Source organism: Leptinotarsa decemlineata, unplaced genomic scaffold (genome assembly GCF_025532065.1).
Source record: "Leptinotarsa decemlineata unplaced genomic scaffold, Ldec_3_MD MMD2_P_RNA_scaffold_6, whole genome shotgun sequence".
Taxonomy (NCBI): Eukaryota; Metazoa; Arthropoda; class Insecta; order Coleoptera; family Chrysomelidae; genus Leptinotarsa; species Leptinotarsa decemlineata.
Window position 1 is genome coordinate 2,346,514 of NW_027412533.1, and position 24,921 is coordinate 2,371,434.

The following is a 24,921-nucleotide window of genomic DNA, read 5'->3' on the forward strand; positions in this document are numbered from 1 at the left end:
GATGATATTTGGATGATTCAAGACAAGTTCAATCTGCACAAAAATATTCGTAGTTTTTTCCAATCATTCCTAAGAACAAATTGATTACTAATAACAAAACTTGTTTTGAATTCTACTGGTATTTCAGATATTCGACTATTAATTCTCTCAGGCCTACGCAATGGTGATCGGCGCACGCATGCATCAAATGTTTTGGCCCATTTTGAATTTAGCTTGCATATAAGCTATGAAGCATAAAAATTTTTAATTCTTCATTATGACATATATAGTATATGCATGTAATCGATCCCTAAAAATTTGAACGACAAACGTACAGACAGACAAATAAGGATCATTTTCTCCAAAGCAATAATGAATCTATTTTTTATCTTTTCAAATAAAAAAAAATGGCGTCCACTGGGAGGGCCGTATAGTAGTCTTTGAAGATGGTAGTATAATAATGAAAATAAACAAAATTTTTCCTCTCATAAGAAAATAACTTTCACTTTTATTTATTAACCACACATGAACAAATAAAACATTTTTCAGTCGATATATGATATTTCTTGATATGATAATATGAATTTAACATTATCTATGAGTACCTTACTATCAAGGTAAATATACAAACTAACCCATTAATTTTTTTTAACATTTTGGTACTGAAATAATAATTGATACATTATTATGACAAACAGTAAAAAATGTATAGTAGTAAATATAAATAGATTAATTTCAGATATAAAGAACACGGCATAATCATGAAGTAATAATCGATTTGGCAACAATGGAATTGAATAAGTGTCATTACTGTCATTGGAGTTTCTGTAGATTGTGTGGTTATGTGACGATTTAACCTCCGAAATTGCAATCAAAAACAGTGTATCACAAAAACTGTTTGTGGTTTTATTTCAGAAATAACTTAGTTTCACCTCCATTGTTTTTCCCACCTGACGGGTCGTGTTTTTTGCAAGAAGAATGAACATTCTGAGGCAAGTTATTAGAAAAATACCAACACATGCAGAACTTTTAATTTCTAATATCAGTGAAAATAGCAATGTGTCCAGCATTACTTTATTTTTGAGTAACAAGTTGTCGTGTATGACCATACAAGGTAAGTTCTCATATCATTTTAGATATATATTGAACATATACAAAACTGTCTGTCAATAATATGTTTTAGCAGTGGCTAAATACACGGTCTCGGGTACACACATGACAAGGCTTAATCCTTGATCGGTGGCTGCTGAAGTTCACCATTGACTAACCTTATGCTTTTATGAAAAAAGGGAAATTGAGGAATTGAACTTTTAGAAAATATATAAAATGAAAAATTAAACTATAAGAGAAGATGAGAATTGAAACTCACATTATTTATCATTCATAAATAGAAATTTTTTACAAAATAATCTGCTAACCAGAAAAAGTCACTTTCATAATCTGAATAACTCAGAATTTATGAGTTTTTTCATTAGAATACCACCATAAATAAGAATGCACTCTTATAAGAACAAGAACTATTCCAACATTATTCCCACCCCTTTTGTATTGTTTATACTCGCGAACTTTTTCTTATATTTTACTAAGATATTACTAAGAATATTTTAATTGAACTTCCTAACTTCAATTAAAAATTCTAATGTTTTCTATCTTGATATGCTATCATTGTTATAAATGAGAGAAGTTATGTTTGGTTAGGCTGTGAGGTTGGATCAATTTTTAATTTTTGATGAGAAAATTTTCAACAATTGAATATAATAAAGTCCAGGTCGTGGTCAATTAGAACTAGAAGTACAAAACGTTTCGTCTGTTAGTGCAGCAGACATCATCAATGGTATATGGTATAGATTGTGATATTATCTTCGTCCTCAAAGTCAACGCATATAATGTCTGCCCCAGTAGCAAACGAAACCTTTGCTACTTGTTTATCTTTGATAAACAAATCTCTTTGATAGTCTTCATGAAAGTCACCAAACTCTCCTAAAATGAGTGACAGCTCACTTTTCAAGTGACGTTACTTTTCAAGAACAATAAAGACAATATTTCGGTGTCGGATAAATCAGGAGTAAATAAGTGGGCTTTTTTTTGTATCCAAAAATTTATATTTGTCTAACGAGAAGGCCCCAAAGACTAAAAGAGCATAGTAGAAGTTTTTTGGCTGTGGAGACCAATTCCATATTTGTGAACATTTGCAAACTAGCTGATCATATAAGAAAAAAACATAATTTACTGATAATAAAAAAATTTTGAAAAGTTTTTGAAACAAAAGAAAGTGTGTATTTTAGATATTCAGATAGATTCTGTGCAATATTTAGTCGTGAGTATTATTTCTTTTACGGTTTGTGTTTCTTCTATTGTCCATTCCCTATACAATTTCTACGATCGGAATAACTGAATGTTGAATATAGGTTATGTTCATTGTTTTGTACTTTTATTATAGACATGAGAAACTTATAAATGGGTGAAATAAATTAATTTCACTCACGGGAAGCACAAGAAATCACAACAATATATGAAAACAGCTGAAAGGACTTTGTTTTTGTTTTACCATCTGACTAAGTTTCAATATGTCCGGTAGATGTCGTATCTAGACGATGAACTTCTCAATTGTCTGTGGAAATAAAGTGGGAATTTTGTATGTCAGTACTGTATACAGGGTAATTCAAATTCGACCCCACCATTGGGATCTCCTAAACTATAGGAGATACGTCGAAGCTTAAATTGGGGCAAAGTTGCGTTTTTTTGTGCTTAACAAAATACTGTTTTGAAACTTGTAAAATTTCGAGTATTTCTGAAAATATCCGAAAAAAACTGAAAATTTCGTTTTTATTTTTTTCTAGCGTTTTTGACAACATAGCTCGAAACCAAAAACCCGTTTTTACTGATACTTTTTTCAGCTACACGTTACCATGCTCAGATTTACTATCCGACCTTTCGTATTCTGGAAATCATCTTCAACTATTTTTCTATTACGGGGGTCATATTGTTTTTATAGAAAAAAATACTGCTCATTCTGATTTCATTGATGTATAATTTGTTATGATTTTTACGCTTCTGAAACCACAGGTTAGTATATATTAAAAATAATAACTTCATCTGAGATGGCCATGACTCTGTCAGAACTCATCAATCATCATAAGTTTGCACAAGTACTTCAGTCGAAATGTCCTCATTCTCAAATGAAGAAAAACGAGATATGTTAAAACCTTATCATAAATTTGATAGAAATAGTACGAAAAGAGCACAAATTTAATTTGAATTATATCCGGAAAGACAACAGCCGGATAAAACATTATTCGGAATCTTTGACAAACACTTGGCTGTGTACGGTATGTTTCCAAAACCAGGAATGAAGTTTAAAAAAATGGTTTTTCCATTAATCAGCTGTCGCATCCCTACGAACGACAACCCTCAGAAGTCATAAATTGTGCGAGTATGTGGAAGCAGAATAGAACAAAGTACTAGAAATAACTTATTAGCCGAGGCAAAATGATTCCATTTTCAAAGAAGTAAGAATAATTATTTTTGGTACTTTCTAGGATAAATGCAGATCCTTCCAAATCAACGCATCATGTATCGGCAGAAACGGATGTGCCACAGACGAGCGTTTGCAGAGAATTCAAAAAAAGTGGTTTGAAATGTTGAGATACATAATATTTCATAAAAAGTACATCCAAGTGATCCCGAGACAAGGATGGAATTTTGTAGCTGGAATTTGTAGATGGAATTTTCGAATAGGGTAGACCACACAAAAAATTATTTGCACCGACGAAAATACTTTTTTCAACCATGGTGTTCTAAATAGAAATAATGAGCAACATTTGGCGTGAAAATAATCCACGACACTTCAGAAGTCAGACCACAAGTTCAGACCGAATACTTGGACCTCATTTCTTCTCTAATACTTGAAAGGGAAAACCTATCTTCAATTCTTAAAAAACGAATTCGAAGAATATATAGATATGTTTCCCCTTTTCAATAAAAGCTGCCGGTTTCAGCATTACGTTGCTCCTCCACACAATAAAAGAGCAATTTGCAAATATTCACACCAAAGATTTCCTAATAGGTTGTTAGGAAATTGTGGACCAGCTAGGTGGCCCGGCACGGTCACCTGGCCTTACAGTTTTGGATACTTTCTTGTGGGGCACTTTGAAGAACAGAATCTATGGAGGGCAAGGGTATGACACAGTGGGTGAACTTAGAAAAAATATCATCACGCAATTCAGGTCTATCAGAAGAAGGGATATTGTTAGGGCTGTCATTAGGAAGGCTATCATTTCAAACACTTGTAATACTTTTTGTGCATTTTTAATAAGCTCATGATTTCATTCTTGGTTTTTGAAACGCTCCGTACTCATCAGCCAAGTGTTTGTCCAAAATACCGAATGTTATATCCGGCTGTTGCCTTTCCGGAAATAATTCAAAATATATTTGTGCTGTTTTCGTACTATTTCTATCAAATGTATAATAAAGTTTTAACATATCTCGTTTTTCGTCATTTGAGAATGAGGACATTTCGACTGAAGTATTTGTGCAAACTTATGATGATTGATGAGTTCTGACAACTAGTGTTCATTAAACAAAATTTTTCGATGGAGTCATGACCCTCTTAAATGAAGTTGTTTTTTTAATACCTGTGGTTTCAGAAGAGTAAATCATAACAAATTATACATTAATGAAATCAGAATAAGAAGCACTATTTTTCTGTATAACAACAATATGGCGCCCATAATAGAAAAAAGTTGATGATGATTGCCAGAAAACGAAACGTCGGATAGTGAATCTAAACATGAAAACGTGTAGCTGAAAAAAGTATCAGTGAAAATGTGTTTTAGGTTTTGAGCTATGTTGCCAAATAACGCTATGAAAAAATAATTTTATTGAGCACAAAAAATCGCAACTTTGCTCAAATATCACAGGCAGTTCCATTTATGAAGATAATGTATTCTCACTCTGGTCGTCATTGACTGGTCTACTTTTTTTTTCCTTTTTATGTACAACAATAAAAAGTTATTCAGATAAAACTGAAGTATTAGTATACTAATGAAAGCGCTACAGTTCACGTTTTCGAATCAGTTTGTAAGCGGTACCTGCAAATAACAAACTATGGCGGAAATCATAATTCCAGGAGAACTCTTGGAGAAACTGACGTGCCACTCCTGTTTGAAATTTCTGTCCGTCGGACCCGTGAAATTGTACAAAGGACAAGTAAAATGTGGGAGGTGTTCCCGTGACGATGATGGTGGAGTAATTTCGATGTACGAATTCATAGCAGAACAATGTTTATTCAAATGTGTTAACCGTTTTGATGGGTGCAAACAACTAATCCAATACTGCAAAGTCATCGAACATGAAGCAGAATGCAAGCCCGAGATATACAAATGTCCATATTGCCCTGATACAGAGATGCCAACTTTTCTTCTACCCAAACATTTCGTAGAGCATCACGACAATTTCTTGATGAATACGGCCTATATTTGTGCAGATATCATCTGGGTCGGTACTTTAACGTACCTGTACTACATGAAAGATCACATGTTTTACATTGAGATAAAATACCCCAACGGTGATATGCTGTTGAACGCTTACCAGTTGAGAAAGTATTCGAAGTCCTCCGCGATCAAAGTATTCTTCACGGTGATTGGTAACAACGGAAACACCATACCGCAGCTGAGAGGAACAGTGGTAAACATACTTTCTAGACCCAGTAGGGGTTATAGAATCCATAAAAGTCGAATTGATACTGTTCTAGAACTAAATATAAACGTCAATATGAATTTTGAAAATTGCGGTGAAGTGATCCTGCTGAATAATTCAGAAGTATCTCGCCCTTCTTCGAGGTCAACAAGTTCGGTTGATATGGCAACAAATACTGTGGACATAGTACAAGAAGTTGATCCTCTATTAATATTTATGTCCCCAACGCCAATGTATTCTGATAAACTGATGAACTGGCCGAGGAAATTGAAGATGCAGGTGAAGCCAGTTAGGAAAAATAGAAATCGGGTAGAAACTGAAGAAGCTAGGACCGATCAAAACTTTGCAATGAATCTTGATTTCACTGGTTTCACTCTAAGCACTGAAACCGATAATTGGGAGATTTTTCCCAACTGTATCAACTGCGCCGAAATGTATTTGTACTATAGTGTGACTAACGGTGTTTCTGATGGCTCTTTTCTGCAAAAAGCACATAGATATTACGCTGTCTGTTTTTTCTGTCAGCAATACTACAAAATGATTTCTGCAAAAGCGTTAGTTCATGTTAAGGAACTTGATAAAGTTGCGTACATTCCATACTGCATGTGGGGATGTAATAACCCACCCGAAAAAAAATTGATTGATCACGAAATAACTTGTGTATATCAGCCGAGTCGTTCGTGTCCTGTGGAAGGGTGCGGCTTCCAAGGATGGATATTTCACATCTTCAAGCATTTTCGTCAACATCAGCAAGCTCTATTTTCGTGCTACACCACGTTTTCCTTGGTACTAAATCAGGAGTGTCAGGAGTATTATATTTATGTACCTCCTCACTTTGCTGTTCTGACTTGGCAATTGATCGATCAGACGTTTGAATTAAGTCTGTCCCTGTGCAATAGAAATCACCAAACTCAGATTGAACCCCAGGCGCTGATTTTTTCTTCAGATCAAGAAATTAAATTTGATACAGGCACTTCACGGTTCCTCTTAAAAGGTACGTTATTGTTCAAAGGCCTTGTACTACCAAATCATTCTCTTAAAATTGGTACAGAAACACCCCACTTGATAGTAAAATGTTATTTGAAATAGTTCAATTCGCAAAGATTTTGAATTTTGCAGAAAAGAAAGGTGTGTTATTTTTTATATGGAATTGTTTCGAATTTGTTGATTGATTTATGAATTAAAGATGGGTGGTTGAAATGGGATCAACAAATGTTTATATCTTCACCTAACTGAGAAATTTTTTATATTTTTTTCATACGTTTCATTGAAAACAATATAACAATTTATATACTTAGATGTCTCAAAATTGATGTAATTGGTACACAAACAAAAAAATTGTATATCAGTACTATAAAATTTTGATGGTTTTATATTCTCTGAATATGAGTTATATGTAAACTGATTTGTAGTGAATTGTAAATATATAATTATTATTCTCATTTGGTGTTTTCATATCTATGTGTTGATTGTTTGTTTATTCTCAAAATTTTTGGCTCATAAATGAATCAAAAATTAGACATTAACAATGTTCCCAGTAACACTATCTGCACAAATAATTTCTTCTGGATTTTTATTCTCGCATCAATTCATAAAGAATATAAAAATTGATAATTTTAAAGAAAACAAAAAGCAGCCTATATAAATGAATTTCTACAGGTTTCGCCCTCTGAAAATAGGTACTTTGTACGTTATTTTGTTATTTCGAATATTCATTTTCAATTTTTGATTCTCATGTTTGTTACATTATACGTGTCTTGTTATGAACAAAGTTCATAGTACAAATACATAAATTATTCTAGATATTTCGAAACAAAAAATATTCAACAGTCGTAAATGTAACAGATTTGATTATAATATCATATAATATCATCATCAATGATCTATTAGTTTAATGTACTCAAATTGAACATACGAAGTTAATACCAAACATTTTATATGTTTCCCTAACTCATGTATAAATATAATTTTTTTTCGTGAAAGTTGCTTTGAAAATATACATCCAAAATGAGATGACATCGCCTTTGGGCGGTCTGCTCATCTTTGATATTCAAGGATTGAGTCTACTGGTTATCAATAGATGGCGCTTGGTGAGGGGAGGTGACAAAAGTGTTATCATTATTATGTTTGAAAACATATCCTGCTTTATTTCCTGCAAATATATTAAAACATATCTATTCAAAGATTTTTTTATGAAAAAATTGTGTAAAATTGTTCAAAATTGTTTCATTATGTTTTCACTAATAACTCCGTTCAGATATATATTCATATTATAATAACTATAAATCCTTTAATTCATATTTAACCTTTGATAAGTTTTATACATTAACAAAAGAACTCAAAAACTGCATCATTAATGATTGCAGAAAATTTCTTAATGAGGCTGAAAACAATATTTCTCAATATCCGTCTCATTTCTGTGATTTTATTACAAATTAAAAAGTTAACTGTAAGATATCTGGTGAAATGATAGATAAGATGGAGAGGCGGCTTATACAAAGTCACAAGATATAGTGATATTAATTGTGATATTATGATATTAATTTTCCATGTGTTTTATCAAAAATCCCTTACTGTTTCCTGCCATAACAGTAGATATGAAATAACGTTCAGCTTGGATTCCGCATTTAAGTCGTTTGTTTGTTACTATCAGTTGTAAGAATTCGAATGATGTATTTTTCTCTTCTGACTTAGAGAATACTTTAGGATTAAAAAGAAAAATAGTTTTAAACATTCCAGGTCTATTTCGACTTCGAAATCGAAGTGTATTTATTATATTTCGATTGTTTTCAAAATTCCGATTTTTTTCCCTCCAAATATTCCTTCTCTATTCCTTTTTTGTTCTCCAAGTTCCTCTTTTTCTAGTAATTTTGCTTTTTTTCTTAAATTTATCTTTTTGCCAAACTTCCAAGATTTGTTTTGTAAATATAGACTATTTTCACGAAATTTTAAAACAAAATAAGGGAATAGGTTGTTTATTTCTCTGTTAGCATATTCTGTGTAATAATGAATTCAGAGATAACTGGTAGCAATATTAACCGACCTAATCCTTTTTCTTTTCCAATCCTGCGTGAAAGTTTTCCATACGTAAAAATGCGTGTGGTCACCGTTGTTCGATTCTAATACGGACATTCTCATACCGATGCCGTCATTTCCCAGTGTAATACAGCGTGAATGTGAGCAATGTATTGTGGTCGTATTGCATTCATGTCAGTGGACAATGTCCATATCCAAGATACGTCACCTGCCTATTCGATGTAGACGGCCCCGATACTTGCTTGTGGTCAGTAAAGGGTGGAGTTTGCGGGGATTTGGATAGATGCTTTAGTGCAGGGCCGGATAAAAATATTGAATGCTCTTTACTGACATACGAACTCATGCAGGGGCAAATGTTACTTTTTTCATTATTTATGTTTCAATCATATGGAAGAATGACAGAATTAAATACTAAATTACTAACAATATAACTGCAGTAATAATAATAACTGAGCACGCAACCACATACCCGAGTAAGTGGTGCAAACAGGACAACGCCTAGAACAACTCAGTTCTTCCATCAGTGCCAGCCACATATATATTAGTTATCATATAGGAAGCAGAAGCCCCTATAACCAAAAACCAATCAATTTTATTGGAATTAATTATACTACTTACTCCCTTGCATGTAAGCTAGATGAGACCATTATTGAGCCCTATAATCATCTAATCTTATTAATGAAGTGAGCTATAACGAAATATCAAAAAACATTATCGAAAATGAACTTGAGATCTATTTGAGCTATTGAAACTCTCGTTAATAATGTTTCATTTTCTTTTCTAAAAGAGTCTGTGGTGAGTACAGGCGTGGAGAGGGGGATGACCTCAAACCTATTTCATTGATTCCGATTATAGCGAAAATGATCAAAAAATTGGTATATTGGAGGTAATCAGTTTGGGTTCCAAACCAATAAAAACGACTCTGATCATTTTTTTTTATAATTTATTCATGAAATTCCACAAGGATCGATTCTGGATTCGATACTCTTCTTGATATATGTTGATGACCTTTTGAAAATTGGCATAGGTAGTAAACTAATATTGTTTCGAAGAAGAGCGAGGATGTTGTGAGTTGAAAAAAGTCAAGTTCATGGTGTAACTATGGAAATTGGTAATATTGAAAATAAGAAGTATACGAGATTTTTTGGGATTATCATTAACAATGGGGAATGTTCCTCAATTTGGGTTATTACAGCAAATGCTTGAACAAAATAAAGTTAAGTTTAATCCATGAGTTTTTCAAATATACTTCGAAAAGTATTCAAATTGATGTTTTAAATGTTGGATTTTAATTTTTAAAGGGATTTGTTTCTAATTCACATATTGACAACAGCGCCTATATCAAGTTGAAATCATTTATACGTACCTAGATATTCTACTTTAAAAAAAGAAAATTATCTTTATAAATCGACAATTAAGGCAAAATATAAATTATAGTTCAATACCACCTCTACAAGATACATAAACAACAGTTGTTTTGTTATTTTTTAATATAGAGTAAGATATGTTAGGTGCACAAAATGTCATATGTCACAGAATGTCTCGGAACTCGGAATATAAGTAAACAGAACAGCACGCCTCTGAAATATGTCATCTTTGTTTGTCTCATACAGGTAACAGATTCATTGTTCTTTATTAGCTATAACCGATGTTGCCAAATGGTGAAAGAGAAACGAATCCATTTAAATGTTGAATGCATTATTTCATTTTTTTTTAAGTATTTCAATAATTTTTTAAAGAAACAGGTTGAAATGATAAGTTTAAAATGCGTTGTTTTAGTGCTCTTTTATGAAAACTACTTGATTTTCGTCAGGAGGAACATTCCTCATTGCCAGAAATTTGAAACCAAATTGAGAACTTGATAAGTGGAATTTCCAGAGCTGGTTTCACTGTGAGGGTTATTTCTAAAGAGCTAGGGACCCGTACTGCTAAAACTGCATATTTTGCTTTAATCGAGTCCCATATAATATATGGCTTACCGTTTCAGGGAGTGTGTAGCATCTATTTTTTTAAATCTACTGGTTTCTGTTTAAAATCTGTTTTTGTGTTAATCAGATGTCGCCCCCATACGAATGACAACTCTCAGAAGTTGAAAAACTTGTGCGAGCTAAGGACTAACGAGGTCTTACCTTTTAACGTGTGATTTCTAACATGGTATATTAGTGAAGTTGAACCACGTGACTGACAATTGTTCGAAGATGAGAAAATACTGTCTGTAGTGGCTCTATTCATTTTACAGACTAATAAAAAACATATATGGAAACTAAGTGCTTCCTCGTCATTTCTGTTCATTAAGTTGTCAATACTGACCTCTTCCCTCGTTAAGAACTATATTTTTTTTAATGACATAAAATATTTATTCATCCTCAAAATCCTGTCAAGATGAACAATTTAATTACTTGATATTTCAGAAAATTAATATATATTGAGTAGTATATCTTATTATAGTTTACAGGAATGTTATAATCACTCATTTGGAATTTTTCAAATATTCAGTCTTAAATTTCATTTGTTTTAACTAATTATCAGATATTTTAAATCTCATTCATTGTTTATTATTTAGTATACGTGTTTGTCTATAAAATTTACTGTGTTTTTATTCATCTGACGAATAAGTTCTTCATTTCGTTTCATTATATTCTTTGTCAGCAAGACAAAATATATTTGTTAAGATTGTTATTAAATTATTCATGCCGAAGAGTAAGTGAAAACATATAATTCGAATGTAAAAATTAGTACGGTCCTGAATAATTTACAGCAGCAGCCGCAACAAAAGATGGTATGGATAGATTATTATCTGCGAGATTTTGCTTATTTATCGTGAATGGAACTGTCACAATCGTTCGAAAATGCTGCCTCATCATTAGTGGCAACATGCCAATTTCCGTAAATCTTTCCATTCAGTTCTCTCCGGGGACTTATTTGTTAGTTACAGAAATTCACGGAATAAGATGTTCATAAAATGTATGTAGACAAAATGGGAGTTTCACATTCGACGTTGTAGAAGTAACACCACTACTCCAGGTGACAGTGCTAATTGTCACCAGTCATTTAACGAATTTGGTAAAAATATAGATGAAATAGAAACACAATATATCTATAGGATGATCAGAAACAAATTCAATGACAGAACTTTCATTTACACAGAGATTTTTTTAATATATTTCAATCGATCAATGTACTTTAGTGTCGAAGATGAAATCTCATTGACAAAGTGTTACTATTCTAAGAAATATAAGATACACAACTTAAAAGATATTGTCGAAGATAACATATCATTGTCAAAGTGTTACTATTTTAAAGAATATAAGTTATACAAATTAAAAGTAGTACTTAAACATTTGGTGATCACAGAATTTTGGTGATTACAGAATTTTGGGGTGAAAAAGTAGTCAGAAAGTAAAAATATATATGCTACACATTGAAATAAATGATGATGAAAATTTTCATGCAAAACATAAATGTAGATATCAGTAAATACAAAATACAAATTGATATCCGTTAAAAAACTGTGTATTTCATCTTTCCTCGAATTTTTATTCGAGGAAGCGTTGTCAAGAACTATTACACTATTCGCATCCAAATTTGGGATCAATGTGTTTTCAAACCATTCCTCGAAAATATTAGCTTCTATGTTCTTATGACAGTCAACATTGCAATCCTCCAGTTTTTTTTCACATAATTTCAAAGAAATCGGAACCCATCTTTCACTTCCCCCGTAATGCACAATGATTAGTCGCAATCCTTTGTTTGCATTGTTAGGCGTACACATTATCGAACCATCAGTCCACCCTTTCGTAACTATGTTGTGAGTGTCATACCAAGTTTCGTCCAAATAGAAAATTTTCCGTTGTTCTTGTCTATATTCAGTTATTTGTTCTAAGTATTTATAACGCAATTCCACTATTTTTCTGCTTTCCATAACTTCTTGATGTTTGTTTATTATTTTAAGTTTAAATCCCGGTTTCTCTATTCAATTCTGAAGAGTTTTGTCACAGCAGCTCACGTTATGGCCGGAAGTATTGAATTTATTCATTGTGATTTCAGTTGTAGAAATCTCATTGCTTTTGTAGCAGTCGTATATTGTTTTTTTCAATGATGATAAGGTTTTGGTAATCCCGTATCATATCGCGTCTTGCGTTCAGGTATGTTTTTGACTATTGTACACTCAAATCGCGATCAGTTCCTGAACTGAACATTGACAACACGATGGCTCGCATTCTAATCGTCACCGTAACATGACTTCAGAATTTAATTTTATGAGTCTTCAGCCAATCATAAAACTCGGTTAGTAAAAGTCATCCAATACGAACCGCCGATTCTTCAGTCCACGTGGACTAGTTGGCAGCGGCTTTATTTTTTTGTATTGGTTTTTTTGACCTTTGAGGGCGGCGACACTTTAAGTATGTCAATACCAGTTACTTCGACTATATCTACTTCGTAAACATCAAACAAAAAGTTAAAAAAGTCACATACCAGTAGGTGCTGAAACACAATAATAAAAATAATTGTTTATTCAAATTAAATTTCTGTCGGAATAGAACTCGTCTAAAGAATAATAGGCCTTTGAAATTAGAAGCTTTTTACAGACTTTCTAAATTCAGTGGTAGGTACATGTTATGCCTTTAATCTCAATTGGCAAATGGTTTAACATTTTTTTCCATTATATATGAAAGACCACTCAATTTTTGATGATATTGGAATCGGTAAACATTCTAATATTAAGAAAGTTGGCTCACTTTCAAAATCAAGCGTTTTTGTTCGATTTCTCATGATAAATTCTGAAAAATGTTTCGAGTTAGAACTTCCATTGTGTCAAAAAGGAGTTAACACATTTGAAATCTTTTCAGTTTTTTCTTCATTACACGTGTGTGAATTTTTTGTTGATCTACTTTCATATATTCTTTAGAAATTTTGGGTCGAGGCTAACGTTTTTGTGAATTGTTACTATGGAATATAAATATTTTCATAATGACCTAAATTCATAAAAAACTGTTACACTTTTATGAATCTTCAGAACGATCTGTCTCTGAAACTGTGACAAATTTTCCTGTATTCTCACGAACACAACTAGCCACGAAATTGTACTCTCACAATAACATTTCATATTATAGATATCGTCCAAGGTTTGGAAAATATATTTCAGACCGTTACTTGAAATGCTGTCATCATTCAGCGTCGCAATTTACCTAAAAAAAAGTCGCAAATGCATTCCGTACCAACGTAAATTTCTCATGGATATGAGAAAATTGTTCAATGATGTGGAAAGCGTCGCAGATGAGTGATCACAGTTGATCTCAAGGAGTATCGTTTGTTTTATTTTATCAGTTTTCGACACGAATGTGAAGAAACTTGATGCGAACATCAAATGATTTCGCATTTTTCAATAAGTTCACTCTACGTTTTTTTAAATCGAGTAGTAGTCTACGGTCCTCGAAGAGGACCCTAATTCTGTTCCTGTTCTATATTAATGATTTGGATAAACTGCATCCTTCACAATGTGCGCTGATGATACGTCGTTAATCATATCTAAAAAAATGGACCCTTCCTTACGTGATAAATGCAATGAAGTGTTGACTTCTTTGAATGAATGGTTTTCAGCAAATTACTTGTTTTTAAATACTTCGAGAACGCAAGCGCTGAGGTTACACCATATCCAAAAATAATGTAATGAGTTGTCATTCCGATCAAACGAATCGAATCCATGGATCTCAACTAGTTCTGATCAAACAATTTTCTTAGGATTACGAATAGATAAAAATCTCAATTGGAAGGCTCACTCCCATTATCTAATTTCAAAGTTGAATTCGATTGCCTTTCGATTGCCTATGCACAAGTTGAAAGTAGGCTACGATACGGTGTGATATTTTGGGGTTTATGTACCCTAGCAAAAGATACCTTCGTGGCACAAAAACGAATTTTACGATCAATGACAGGGCTTTCACAGACTGATTCATGCAAAGATATATTCAAGAGACTGAAAATATTAACATTACCATGTCTAGTCATATCAGAGTAGAGTATGCTAGTATTCGACAATAAAGATGAAATTTATATGAGGAACAAACAAAATCATAGTTTCAATACAAGACAAAAGAATGATTTTTCAATTCCATTCGGAAAATTCAAAATAACTCACCAATCTCCCAGTCATATGGCTCCTAGAATATACAATGCTCTTCCTTCAAATGTGAGAAACTGCATGACAAAACAATCATTCAAATATAATTGAAAATTCTTTTTTAACAGAACAGTGTTTTTATGAACTGGATGAATATTTGTCGTGGCAATTTGCGGTGAAATCAATTTTTTAGTATTAGTATTATTGTATTTTAAATGTAAACAAGTGACTTTTTCCATATGGTTTGTAACTGTCTTAAGGAAATAAATGACTATTATTATAATCACTATAATGCCGTAGTGTGCGCTGGTCAGGCCCTATCCCCCGAAGCCCCGATACATTCGGGAGGTCGCGCCAGCATTATCAACCAATGACCACTCCCCACACCTAGAGGTAAGTGATCATTGGGTCCGAGAATCATATGCCCTGAGCAAGCGCGGTGAGCCAAGAATGACATCCTTCTGCATCTGTGCGGCTGAAATTTCTGCCTTAGTGCGGCAAGCCGGTATGATTTCAAGATTCGAGAGTGTAGAGGACATCATTCCACCAAGGTCTCCAACAATCAGAACAACCATCTTGACAGAGTGATCTGAATAGATTCTGCGGAGTTCGAAGAGAAAATCTCGATATTTTATCCGTTTTTCCTCCTCTTTCCTGACGATATTATTATTATTGTTATTATTATTATTATTATTTCCCTGAAAATTCTGTGTGTGTTGAAACTGAAAAAAATCTAAAAATGGAAAGTGGTGTTTCCAGACAGTTTTCGTAAAATCGTACTCATCCAATAAGTGTATATGATCTTATACGCATCAACAAGTTCTTCAGAAAATCTAGTACCTTTTCTTGATAACTATCATGGTAAAAAAATATTGAAAAAAATCAAAACTCCAACTTCAACGGTCATTAGAAATTGAGTAAAATCTGAATCTTTCATCACGATGAGTTCTACAAAAAAATCAGTAATTATGGTAGTTCAATATACAGGCCGTTTCTTTTGTCATGTGGTAACATTGCTATATTCTAAATCGTAACAGATACGAAGACGATCAAATGGTAAAAAGGGTAACTGTCATCGGGAACAATATATAAATTTACGGGGACTCTCGCCCTTCTCGAGTTAAATACGGACCTGTCTTTTTTATTACAGATATTGATAAAGCGATAAATTCACAATCCAAGGATATGTCACATTTGATATTTTTAAAGCGTTTCATTTGAAATAACCACCATCATCAGTGACAACAATAAAACAGAAAAACAATTTATCATTTGAATATATCTTTGATATGTTCATAAACGTCTGACAGTTCTCAACAGATATCAACAACGCATTCATTTTTCCTGCCATAGAAACCAAGCAAAGCCTATGCATTTAAGGTGGTAAATGAATCGAGATGCTATTTGATCATACCAAATTATACAACAATCGAATTTTGACCAAAAATTGATATTTTTGTCACTTCCAGTATTGAGAATTATAAAAATAATACGAATTATAATTGATTAGCGAGAAATAAACCTTGAAAAAAGGATTACGGCAATACAAAAATTCCCAAAACGAAAATGTACGAATTTTCATTGTGTTAGGGTAACTATCTGTCGAATTTATTGAGTTATCTGAATTATATTTTAAAGAAATCAAAACAATTTACAGAAGAAGTAACGACAGGACCGTAATTTAAAATTGTTGTCACGGATGATGATAGTTATTTCAAATGAAACGCTATGAAAATATCGAATGTGATATACCTGTAACAAAAAAGACAGGCCCTTATTTAAAAAAAGTTGATGGAAGCCATGTTAACACGAAACGATTTATCGAGTATTTATTATTACATCGTCATAGTACACTTCGAATACAACAACATTTTTTGTCTCCATTTTTTGTCTCTATTTTTGGATATTCTCCAAAATAACAATTCCATTGGAAAAAACGAAAAACAGCATATTTACTTTTCTCCGTATTACTTGAGAAGGGAGAGTGTCCCCGTAAATTTTCTTCGACCATTGTATTGTTCCCGATGACAGTTACCTTTTTTTCCATTTAATCGTCTTCGTATCTGTTACGGTTTAGAATATAGCAATGTTACCACATGATAAAAGAAACGGCCTGTATACATGGGCTGAAAAGTCTCGGGCCTAGCACATAGATGGCGATAGTCTTATTGCATCCACCGCTTTTTCAGCCAATTTGTGAGTTATTGTGCTAAGAGTGACTGCAAACATTGTCGTAGAAATACCAATGATTCAGAACGTCCAAATTATGTAGAAAACATGAAAAAAATTCACAAAATCGTTTTGAATGATCGAAAAGTGAAGTTGCCTGAGTTAGCTGACAATGAGAAAGCTCTGTTTAAAGTGGGTGGGTGCCACGCGAGCTCACTCTTGACCAAAAACAAACACATCTTGATAATTCTGAGCAGTGTTTGGCCATGTTTAAACATAACAAACTGAAATGTTTGCGTCGATATGTGACAACGGATTAAACATGGATCCATCACTTCACTTCGTCCAAAGCACCCGAAAGCACTACAATTGGCTGGAAAGGTTATGGCCTCGGTATTTTGAAATGTGCGTGGTGTAATATTCATCGACTATTTTGAGAAAGAAATACCATCAACAGTGAGTATTATATAGCGTTATTGGAAGGTTTGAAGGCCGAAATTGCAAAGAAACGACCGCATATGGCAAAGAAAAAATTGTTCTTTTTCATTAGTCAGGGCTATGCTTGAAGACTGGCAGTAAAAAAATCTAAAGAAATGAACTTTAAACGTTCAAGCCAATCTCGAATATACCTACACAGTAGGTTGAATGGACTGACGCCTATCAGAAAGCAACTACTCCCCTGTCTAATACCACGAAGGGCATTGGATTATATCCGACAGGCGTCAGTGCAGGAATCTTCACAGAAAATTTCCTGCATATGCAATTGGCAATACAACTGAAAGAGAGTCGACCTTCAATTTTGGAGTGTGTCCCTTCCAAAAGCCAATTTTGAACAAAAGAAAACGCCCCGCTTAGGGTTAGAACAGATCAGATGAACTAAAAACATATTTTTGTGATTAACAATTCACGGTTGACAAATGAACTAGGAATATGTCGGGAAAACTATAAATTAGAAAAATCAATTTTGAGCTTAGTTTGAATTGTTATCCACAAAATTGATGTCTCAATAAGTTAACCCTAGTTCAACTGAATATATTCATTAATTAACAAACTGTTTTGGATTATCAGCCTAGCATTCTGCCTCGAAAGTCAACTGTAAAAATAACTTCCTATCTCAGCCAACTATTTTTATTTGATAATCACATGAATACTGCATCAGGTCAGCCGACTATCTTAAATTGCTAACCATAAAAATATGGTTAAAAATGTAGAACTGCCTATAGAACTGGGAAAGTATGTTTGTGGTAAACAATTCAAGATAAGAGTTAAATATTGGAAAATAGCTTTGACACATTTTGAGATAGGTAGTCAAAATGGGAACATATTTTAAGGACACACAATTTGAAAGACAGTTAGCTGAGCTAGAAAGGTTATTTCTTGTGATGATAAATTCAAGACAGTCTGTTGAGCCAGGAAAGTTGTTTGTGGTTAACAATTTAATATGATCGGCTGAGCTAGGAAACTTATATAAAATTGCATATAAGTTTTATTAAAACAACGATAAAAATAAAAACAACAATAAAAATTAATTGGCGCTCCGGGGCGACTTCATTGGTTCCAGTGGCGCATTTGCTTTTTCAGCTGCAGGAAGAACCTGCAGCACTAGGAAACTATTTAATGAAATTTAATATTTCACGGCATACGTGTTTTTGGCACAAGCAACTTACTACTTACTTCCATTCAGGTAGTTTGCACAAATTCCTCCGCGTTGTTGTGAAATAGAAAGTCAAACATATTCAAACATTACTTCCAATGTTGAATACAATAAATAAAATGAAAAAACATAAGTTCCAATTGAAAAATCTTTTGCTACTTTATAAACAATAATTTTCAATATTATTTTGAGTATGAAATAAACAAAATACTTTCCAAAAAAGTCTAAGCAAAAGCGATTCGAGACGTTTTTCCTATTGATAAGTTAGATAATTAAAATCAAAATTATAGAGCTTCAACGTATTTTGGACAAACAATGGAAGAAGTGGCTTCATTTTTGATCAAACGAGATATTAAAATTGCATATAAAACAAGTGATACGCTGGGAAAGTTAGTTGAAAATAACAAAGAAAAAACATCGAAATTCGAGAAATCAGGAGTATATAAAGTGTGGAACGTGCCACAAGTTATATATTGGTCAAACTGGCAGAACATTTAGGAATCGAATCCAGGAACATCATATGAGTTCTGTAAATAAGAATACAAGTTCAACATATTCAAATCATATTGACGCTATAGTTAGTTATACGTAGTTACATACATAGTTCATAGTTTTTGGTTACATTCACAATTTTTCGATGCGTTACCATCGTGTTGTGCTTTTCATAGTTTTTTTGGGATCATTTGAGATTTAGTCAATTGTCTCGGATATATTTCCTTCTTTTTTTTTTCAGAAAGGTCAATGGCTTCTTTATACCAAATGCATAAAACGGGACCACATGTCAAAACGAGGCCCGCACGCCAAGCCTTAGATGGTAATCCTTTCATGAAAGGGGTAGTACTGAAAACCCTCATAAAAAAACCAAAGAAACCAAATTCAGCCAACAGAAAGTGTGTTTTAGTTAGATTATCAAATGGAAAGGAAATGGTGGCATATGTGCCAGGAATTGGGCACAATTTGCAGGTAATTTTCAATATTTACTTTAGAAATTTAAGCTACACTGGCGATACAATATAATTATTCAAAATCCCAATTGATTTAGAAAGCTTACTAAATTATTCCCTAGTACATTATACTCAACTATATGAAATAACATAAAGTCGAAAGTGGTATATTTTTAGGAGAGATCCATTTTTGGGAAAGAAAGTTTTTGGCTTTCTACTTCTCTATCTTCATATAAAAAAGTCTAAATCTTCCAAAAAAAAGGAAGAAAGCAATCAATTTCAAATTAAATCTTTTACAAAGGTTTGTTATAATCATTACACACAAAACACTTCCTATTCAGTTTGAATGTCGAAACATTCATTATGGAATTGAAACAGATATCATTCACAGGATTGCTGCACAAAATTGTATATGAAAGAGATGAAATTGCACTTACATGGATCACTCATCACTCGTCAACATCAATCTGGATAACATTACAAGAGTTCATTTCGAAATTAATTGTTGGTTTCCTTTCTTTAGAGGTTTCCACCAATTTTTGTATGAAGATGGAGACGTAGAAAACCTAAACCTTTATGTCCCAAAAATTATAACATACTTACATAAAAAAACATTACATAAAAAAATAACACAAAATACCAAATTGGATGTTGATCTTTAAAGTACTGTTTTAATATTCCCATACCGTGACAATAATCAAATGAGGACTGGACATCTATTTTTCATACCTTTTACTTTATGAATGTTCCGAGTCATATGTCTCGCTTCTCGTGATCTCTCAATTCATTGAGTTATCTTGTATAGGATCTATGTTTGATTGTAATCAAGCGATTTGTTTTATCTGAAATTGCGAGATATCCCAATCGTCGTTCTCATTTCTTCTCTGTTCACTGTTCACATTTATAGCTGCTCATTTTGTATTCTTTTCCTGTATGTTAGCATTACTTTTCAGACGTCCCTGTATCTGCTACATTTATTCATTTCCTTCTTTTTGTATTCATTAACCATGCTTCTCCTATAAATTTGACTCTTTTGAAATTTTTTGACATCTGGTTTATTTCTAGCTCTATTTATTACATACGTTTGTGGATCATCAAATTGACCTATAGATTGAATGTCTTTTTCAGTTCAATGCAATTTCACCAGAAAAAACTGAAAAAAGCATGCCTGGTGTAAAGCTTTATATGAACTGGACATAGAAGGCGTTTAATTGACTTGATCAGGAATACCAATCACATCTGTGAAGATCAAGCATTCAGGCAGTTTTTGAAGATTCTGGGCTACTTGCGAAGTAGAGAAACTTGCCTTATTGGAAACCTTTGATTTAATTATCACTTCATGACTCTTATCGATTTTGGAGCATCACACGATATTTTGAGATCTTTTATTTTTGCTCCAGAAAGATTTTACCCGACTGTCAGTTCAGTCTTTATGATACTCCTGACTTATCCTTTGAAGGAGACAAGGAATAAAAAATATGAGTTTAATGATTTTAATCTCTCACAATTACTTTTAAAGTATTCCACTTCTACCATTGAAATACGAATGCGTTGACTATTCATTTCTTTTGAGTAAAACTGTATTAATAAATTCTTATCTCTTACAGGAACACAACATAGTCCTTTGCAGAGTGGGAAGAGTGCAAGATTGTCCTGGTGTCAAAATCAAGTGCGTTAGAGGAAAATTTGACCTTGGTCATGTTGTTGTGAATAAAAAGTAAAAGTTATGTAGATTATTATAAAAGAATTATCATATGTTACTGTTTTATTTTTCATCCAGATAAAATTGTAGTCCTCGGTTTTTTGCCCTTTTCATTTAGTTTGTTATGATTGTAATTGGAGAAAGATGTATTTTGGGTGTTCGGCTCCAGCTCAGTGAAGTACATATAAGTTTGATGCCTCTGAATCAGATATTAAACTGGATGATTAGAAAAGTTATGAGTTTTTATAAATATTTGCATTAACATAACTTGCCTTACTAACTATGAGGGTCTCAAGGTACTTGTTTTTCATTGACAGGCTGCGTTGAATGAAAATCTATCATGTATAAATAAACGAATTTCAGATTAACGACTGGAGGTGATTGCAGTAGTGAGGAAGTTGGTGTATATTCTGTCAATTATTCATTGTATCATAAATCATTGAAAACAAATTCAATTCTTTGAAAAATTAAATCGAGAAACTAGTTCATTGTTCACTGAAGCAAAAAAATACTTTATGGGAAAATATGTTGATTGAAAGTTATTTTCCAAACAAAATTATTTTTAACATCAATAGTAAGAAATAAACTAGTAGTATACATAATATTGTTAGTGGTCAGGTATATGAAAGAATCGAATTTAATTCGTTTCCTAATATTGCAAACTCATCACCCAGCATAATTGACGTTTTTCAGAAATAAAATATTACCAAAATTTCAAAATGGAATATTAATGTTAAAGGAAACCTTGAAAGACATTTAAAAGATTCTATTACTGATTTGAAAAAATCTAATGTCTATAATATACATTGCAATATATGTGATATGAGGTATATTGAAACACCCTCCAGAACATGAAAGTGACATGAATAAACAAAAATTTCTATGCCCTAACGCAACAATTTGTTGAAACAGAACAAAAAATGTAATTTGACGAAACGTTTAAATCCAGAAAGAAATATGCTAAAAGAAGCTTTCTCCAAGGTATCTCAGAAGTGCAAAATCGTTTCTTCCTTTTCATTAAAGAAAAGGTATGCCTCTCCACTCACAGACGATTTTGGTGAAATTGGTGACACATGTGAACCATACTATACGTGCCAGTGTAGGGGTGTCTTCAGTATGATGCCCGCAGTAAGTAGTCCCATTGTGACTAGAAAGTGCATATAGATTATAACGACAAAGAGCCACATTGTCTGTTGCATAAGTGATCATATCTAATCCATCTAGCTAGAGTAAATTCGATGACATTTACTTTTCCTATAAATCTTTCCGTTAAAGATAATCTTTTGAAATGTATTAGTAAAATACAGGGAAACTTATGGATTGATAGGGACTTTGTGCGTTTTCTTCTTTTCTTGCAACTCGAACACGTCGGTTTTTGAGTTTCCTATCTTGTGAAGGAAGCCAAGCATTGTGACAAACTCAGTTGGATCAAAAGTTACTGATGAGTGTCCACAGTGTGTGCACATCATCGTGGGTTTCAATTAACCAACGAAATTATATACAATCGTAGAGTCAAATAAACTCGGCCATGACTTGTGATTTCTGGCTATCGCTCAATTTCTCGTCAATCTCCGTTAACATCGGCTTAGGTTTGCTATTAATTATATCAAATTCATCATGTAAACCTTCTAAAAGATAACGGAGGAGCTCTTGGACATCTTGATGCGCATGACCCATGAATCGAGGGGCAAAACTTTGAATCCGACTTTTCAAGGAAACTGGTCACACTCCATATAATCTTCTGACCCCGATTCCTTGGTAACTTATGCGAAAGTTTTGATTAAAGCACCCCCCATACTGGAAATACTAGTACTGATATACCAGTAAACACATCGTGTCTGATAAACATTGGATTACACTGTTCATGAAACAGGTGTTGCCAATATTTTTCAACCCAAAAGATCTAATGTTGTAGCTGTTGATGCTATATTCGCCACTGCTGTCTTCTTCTGAGTAATCACAGATGCCATGAGTCTTCCCATCATTGGACCAGCGGGATAAAGAACTTGAATATAAACAGCGTGAACTGAATTGGATAGATATATGGTAGACCTTTAAATTTTTGATAAAATGATAATTCCAGAACTTCGTTCGTATTTCTCTGCTTCTTTTGAGAAAATCGAAAGATTGAAACCACCAACATCAATGTATGAATTTTGTAAATTTGTAAGAATTGTCCATTTTTTGAGCTCTTTTTTATTGAGTTTTGATTTTGGTGTCCTGAAGAAGTCTCTACTCGTTTATGAAAGCTTGACAAATTGTATAAGTAGAGTAAGTTTGTTTTTCAAAAGTTTGAAAACCGCTGATCAGAGCAGCACTCAACTGAAATTTTGTATTCGCATTTCTCCAATGCGGATATAAAATGTATTGCATATTCATTATAATATTTCTAAACTATTTCATTCATAATTTCTAATGGTTGGCGGTCTTTTACTGTGTAGATAAATTAATCTTTCAGTCCAAAAACTTCCAGCTTAAAGTTTATCATCTTCAAGGGGAACCAGTTGGTTAGGAAGTACACCTCAAGAGTACGATGAAGAATAGATGTTTCAACATGACGGTTTTCCTTTCTCCTCCAAATTAAGGTTTGCTATTCATCAGTGTCTAGATCAATATTTTCCATATTGCGAAATCAGAATAGCATTGAATGGCCCTAGCTGAAAAAGATTTATTGCCCTTTGTACTTTTTTTGTATGTTTAGCTGAAAGTGATCTTCAAAATACCACTACAGATGCGTCTAAGATATTTCATGTTGGGCGATGACAAAGTATTCGTGATCTAACACCAGGCAGTACTGTTTCGATTCAATCATAGGTCCTATCAGTGAAGCTAGGCTTAAAGACGAATGCATTGCTGAACTAAACTTTAAAAAACAGATCTGAGTATGTAGAAGCGATAACTTCCCTCCTTGCATAAACGTCACTTATGAGAACAAACTAAAGACTTCATTAACGAATGTCAATGACTTCGAGGCTTCCAAAGGCGACTCTTCACAAAAACGAGATTCTTTCTCTGCAAGGCAACTAGATCAAACTAGAGCCCTAAAAGAAAGCACTCGGGCACCGTTTTGAATCGTCATCACTTGTACTAGATAAAACAGCGAATGCATTTTGACTCATCTCAATGATCCCATAGATTTTATAGGTTGACTTTGCAACGGATCACCTTGAGCAGCCTATTTATCATCGATATACCTGGATTGAGTCTTCTCAAGAAGAGTATCACAGTCCTTGTGTTTGGGTAAGTACTTGTTTTGGGAATATAAACCATTTGGGAGTCAATGCTTTCCTGAAAATATAACAAAATCGAACATTATTCAACTCTACTGTCAATACTCTCTTAGCGTGTTAGTTAAGGTTTGTACTATTTATTCTTTATACAAGTACCTCACCTATATGAAGTTTTAATTTAGGTAAATTGAAAATTAGCTTGTTTTTTAGAAGAAGTCTTGAAAACTTGTATTTTCCCAATGAAGTGGCAAAAATATCTGAACTCTGAAGATCTAATGATTTTTATACACCATCTAGTCTTAGAAACGATTTCTTCGGATAATTCTATTCTCTAGGATAATCAGCTCAACTGATGTTTTCATACAATAATGGAAATGGAACTATTCTTG

At 33.0% G+C, this 24,921-nt stretch overlaps 1 protein-coding gene across 1 annotated transcript; it reads left to right on the top strand.

Moving 5' to 3' along the window:
• The first annotated feature begins 4,998 nt into the window (after positions 1 to 4,998).
• On the top strand, positions 4,999 to 21,355 carry tko (technical knockout). The gene is made up of 3 exons (XM_074169769.1): positions 4,999 to 6,670; positions 19,390 to 19,619; positions 21,208 to 21,355. The coding sequence occupies exons 1-3, from the start codon at positions 5,086 to 5,088 to the stop codon at positions 21,319 to 21,321; spliced, it is 1,929 nt and encodes a 642-aa protein (XP_074025870.1). The 5' UTR covers positions 4,999 to 5,085; the 3' UTR covers positions 21,322 to 21,355.
• The last annotated feature ends 3,566 nt before the right edge of the window (positions 21,356 to 24,921 follow it).

Bases quoted from the DNA above. Each gene is read 5' to 3' on its own strand.
- tko (XM_074169769.1), top strand. From the start codon at position 5,086: ATGGCGGAAATCATAATTCCAGGAGAACTCTTGGAGAAACTGACGTGC. The intron at 6,671-19,389 runs GTACGTTATTGT...TTTTTTTTTCAG, and splicing joins TTCACGGTTCCTCTTAAAAG to AAAGGTCAATGGCTTCTTTA. The intron at 19,620-21,207 runs GTAATTTTCAAT...TATCTCTTACAG, and splicing joins GAATTGGGCACAATTTGCAG to GAACACAACATAGTCCTTTG.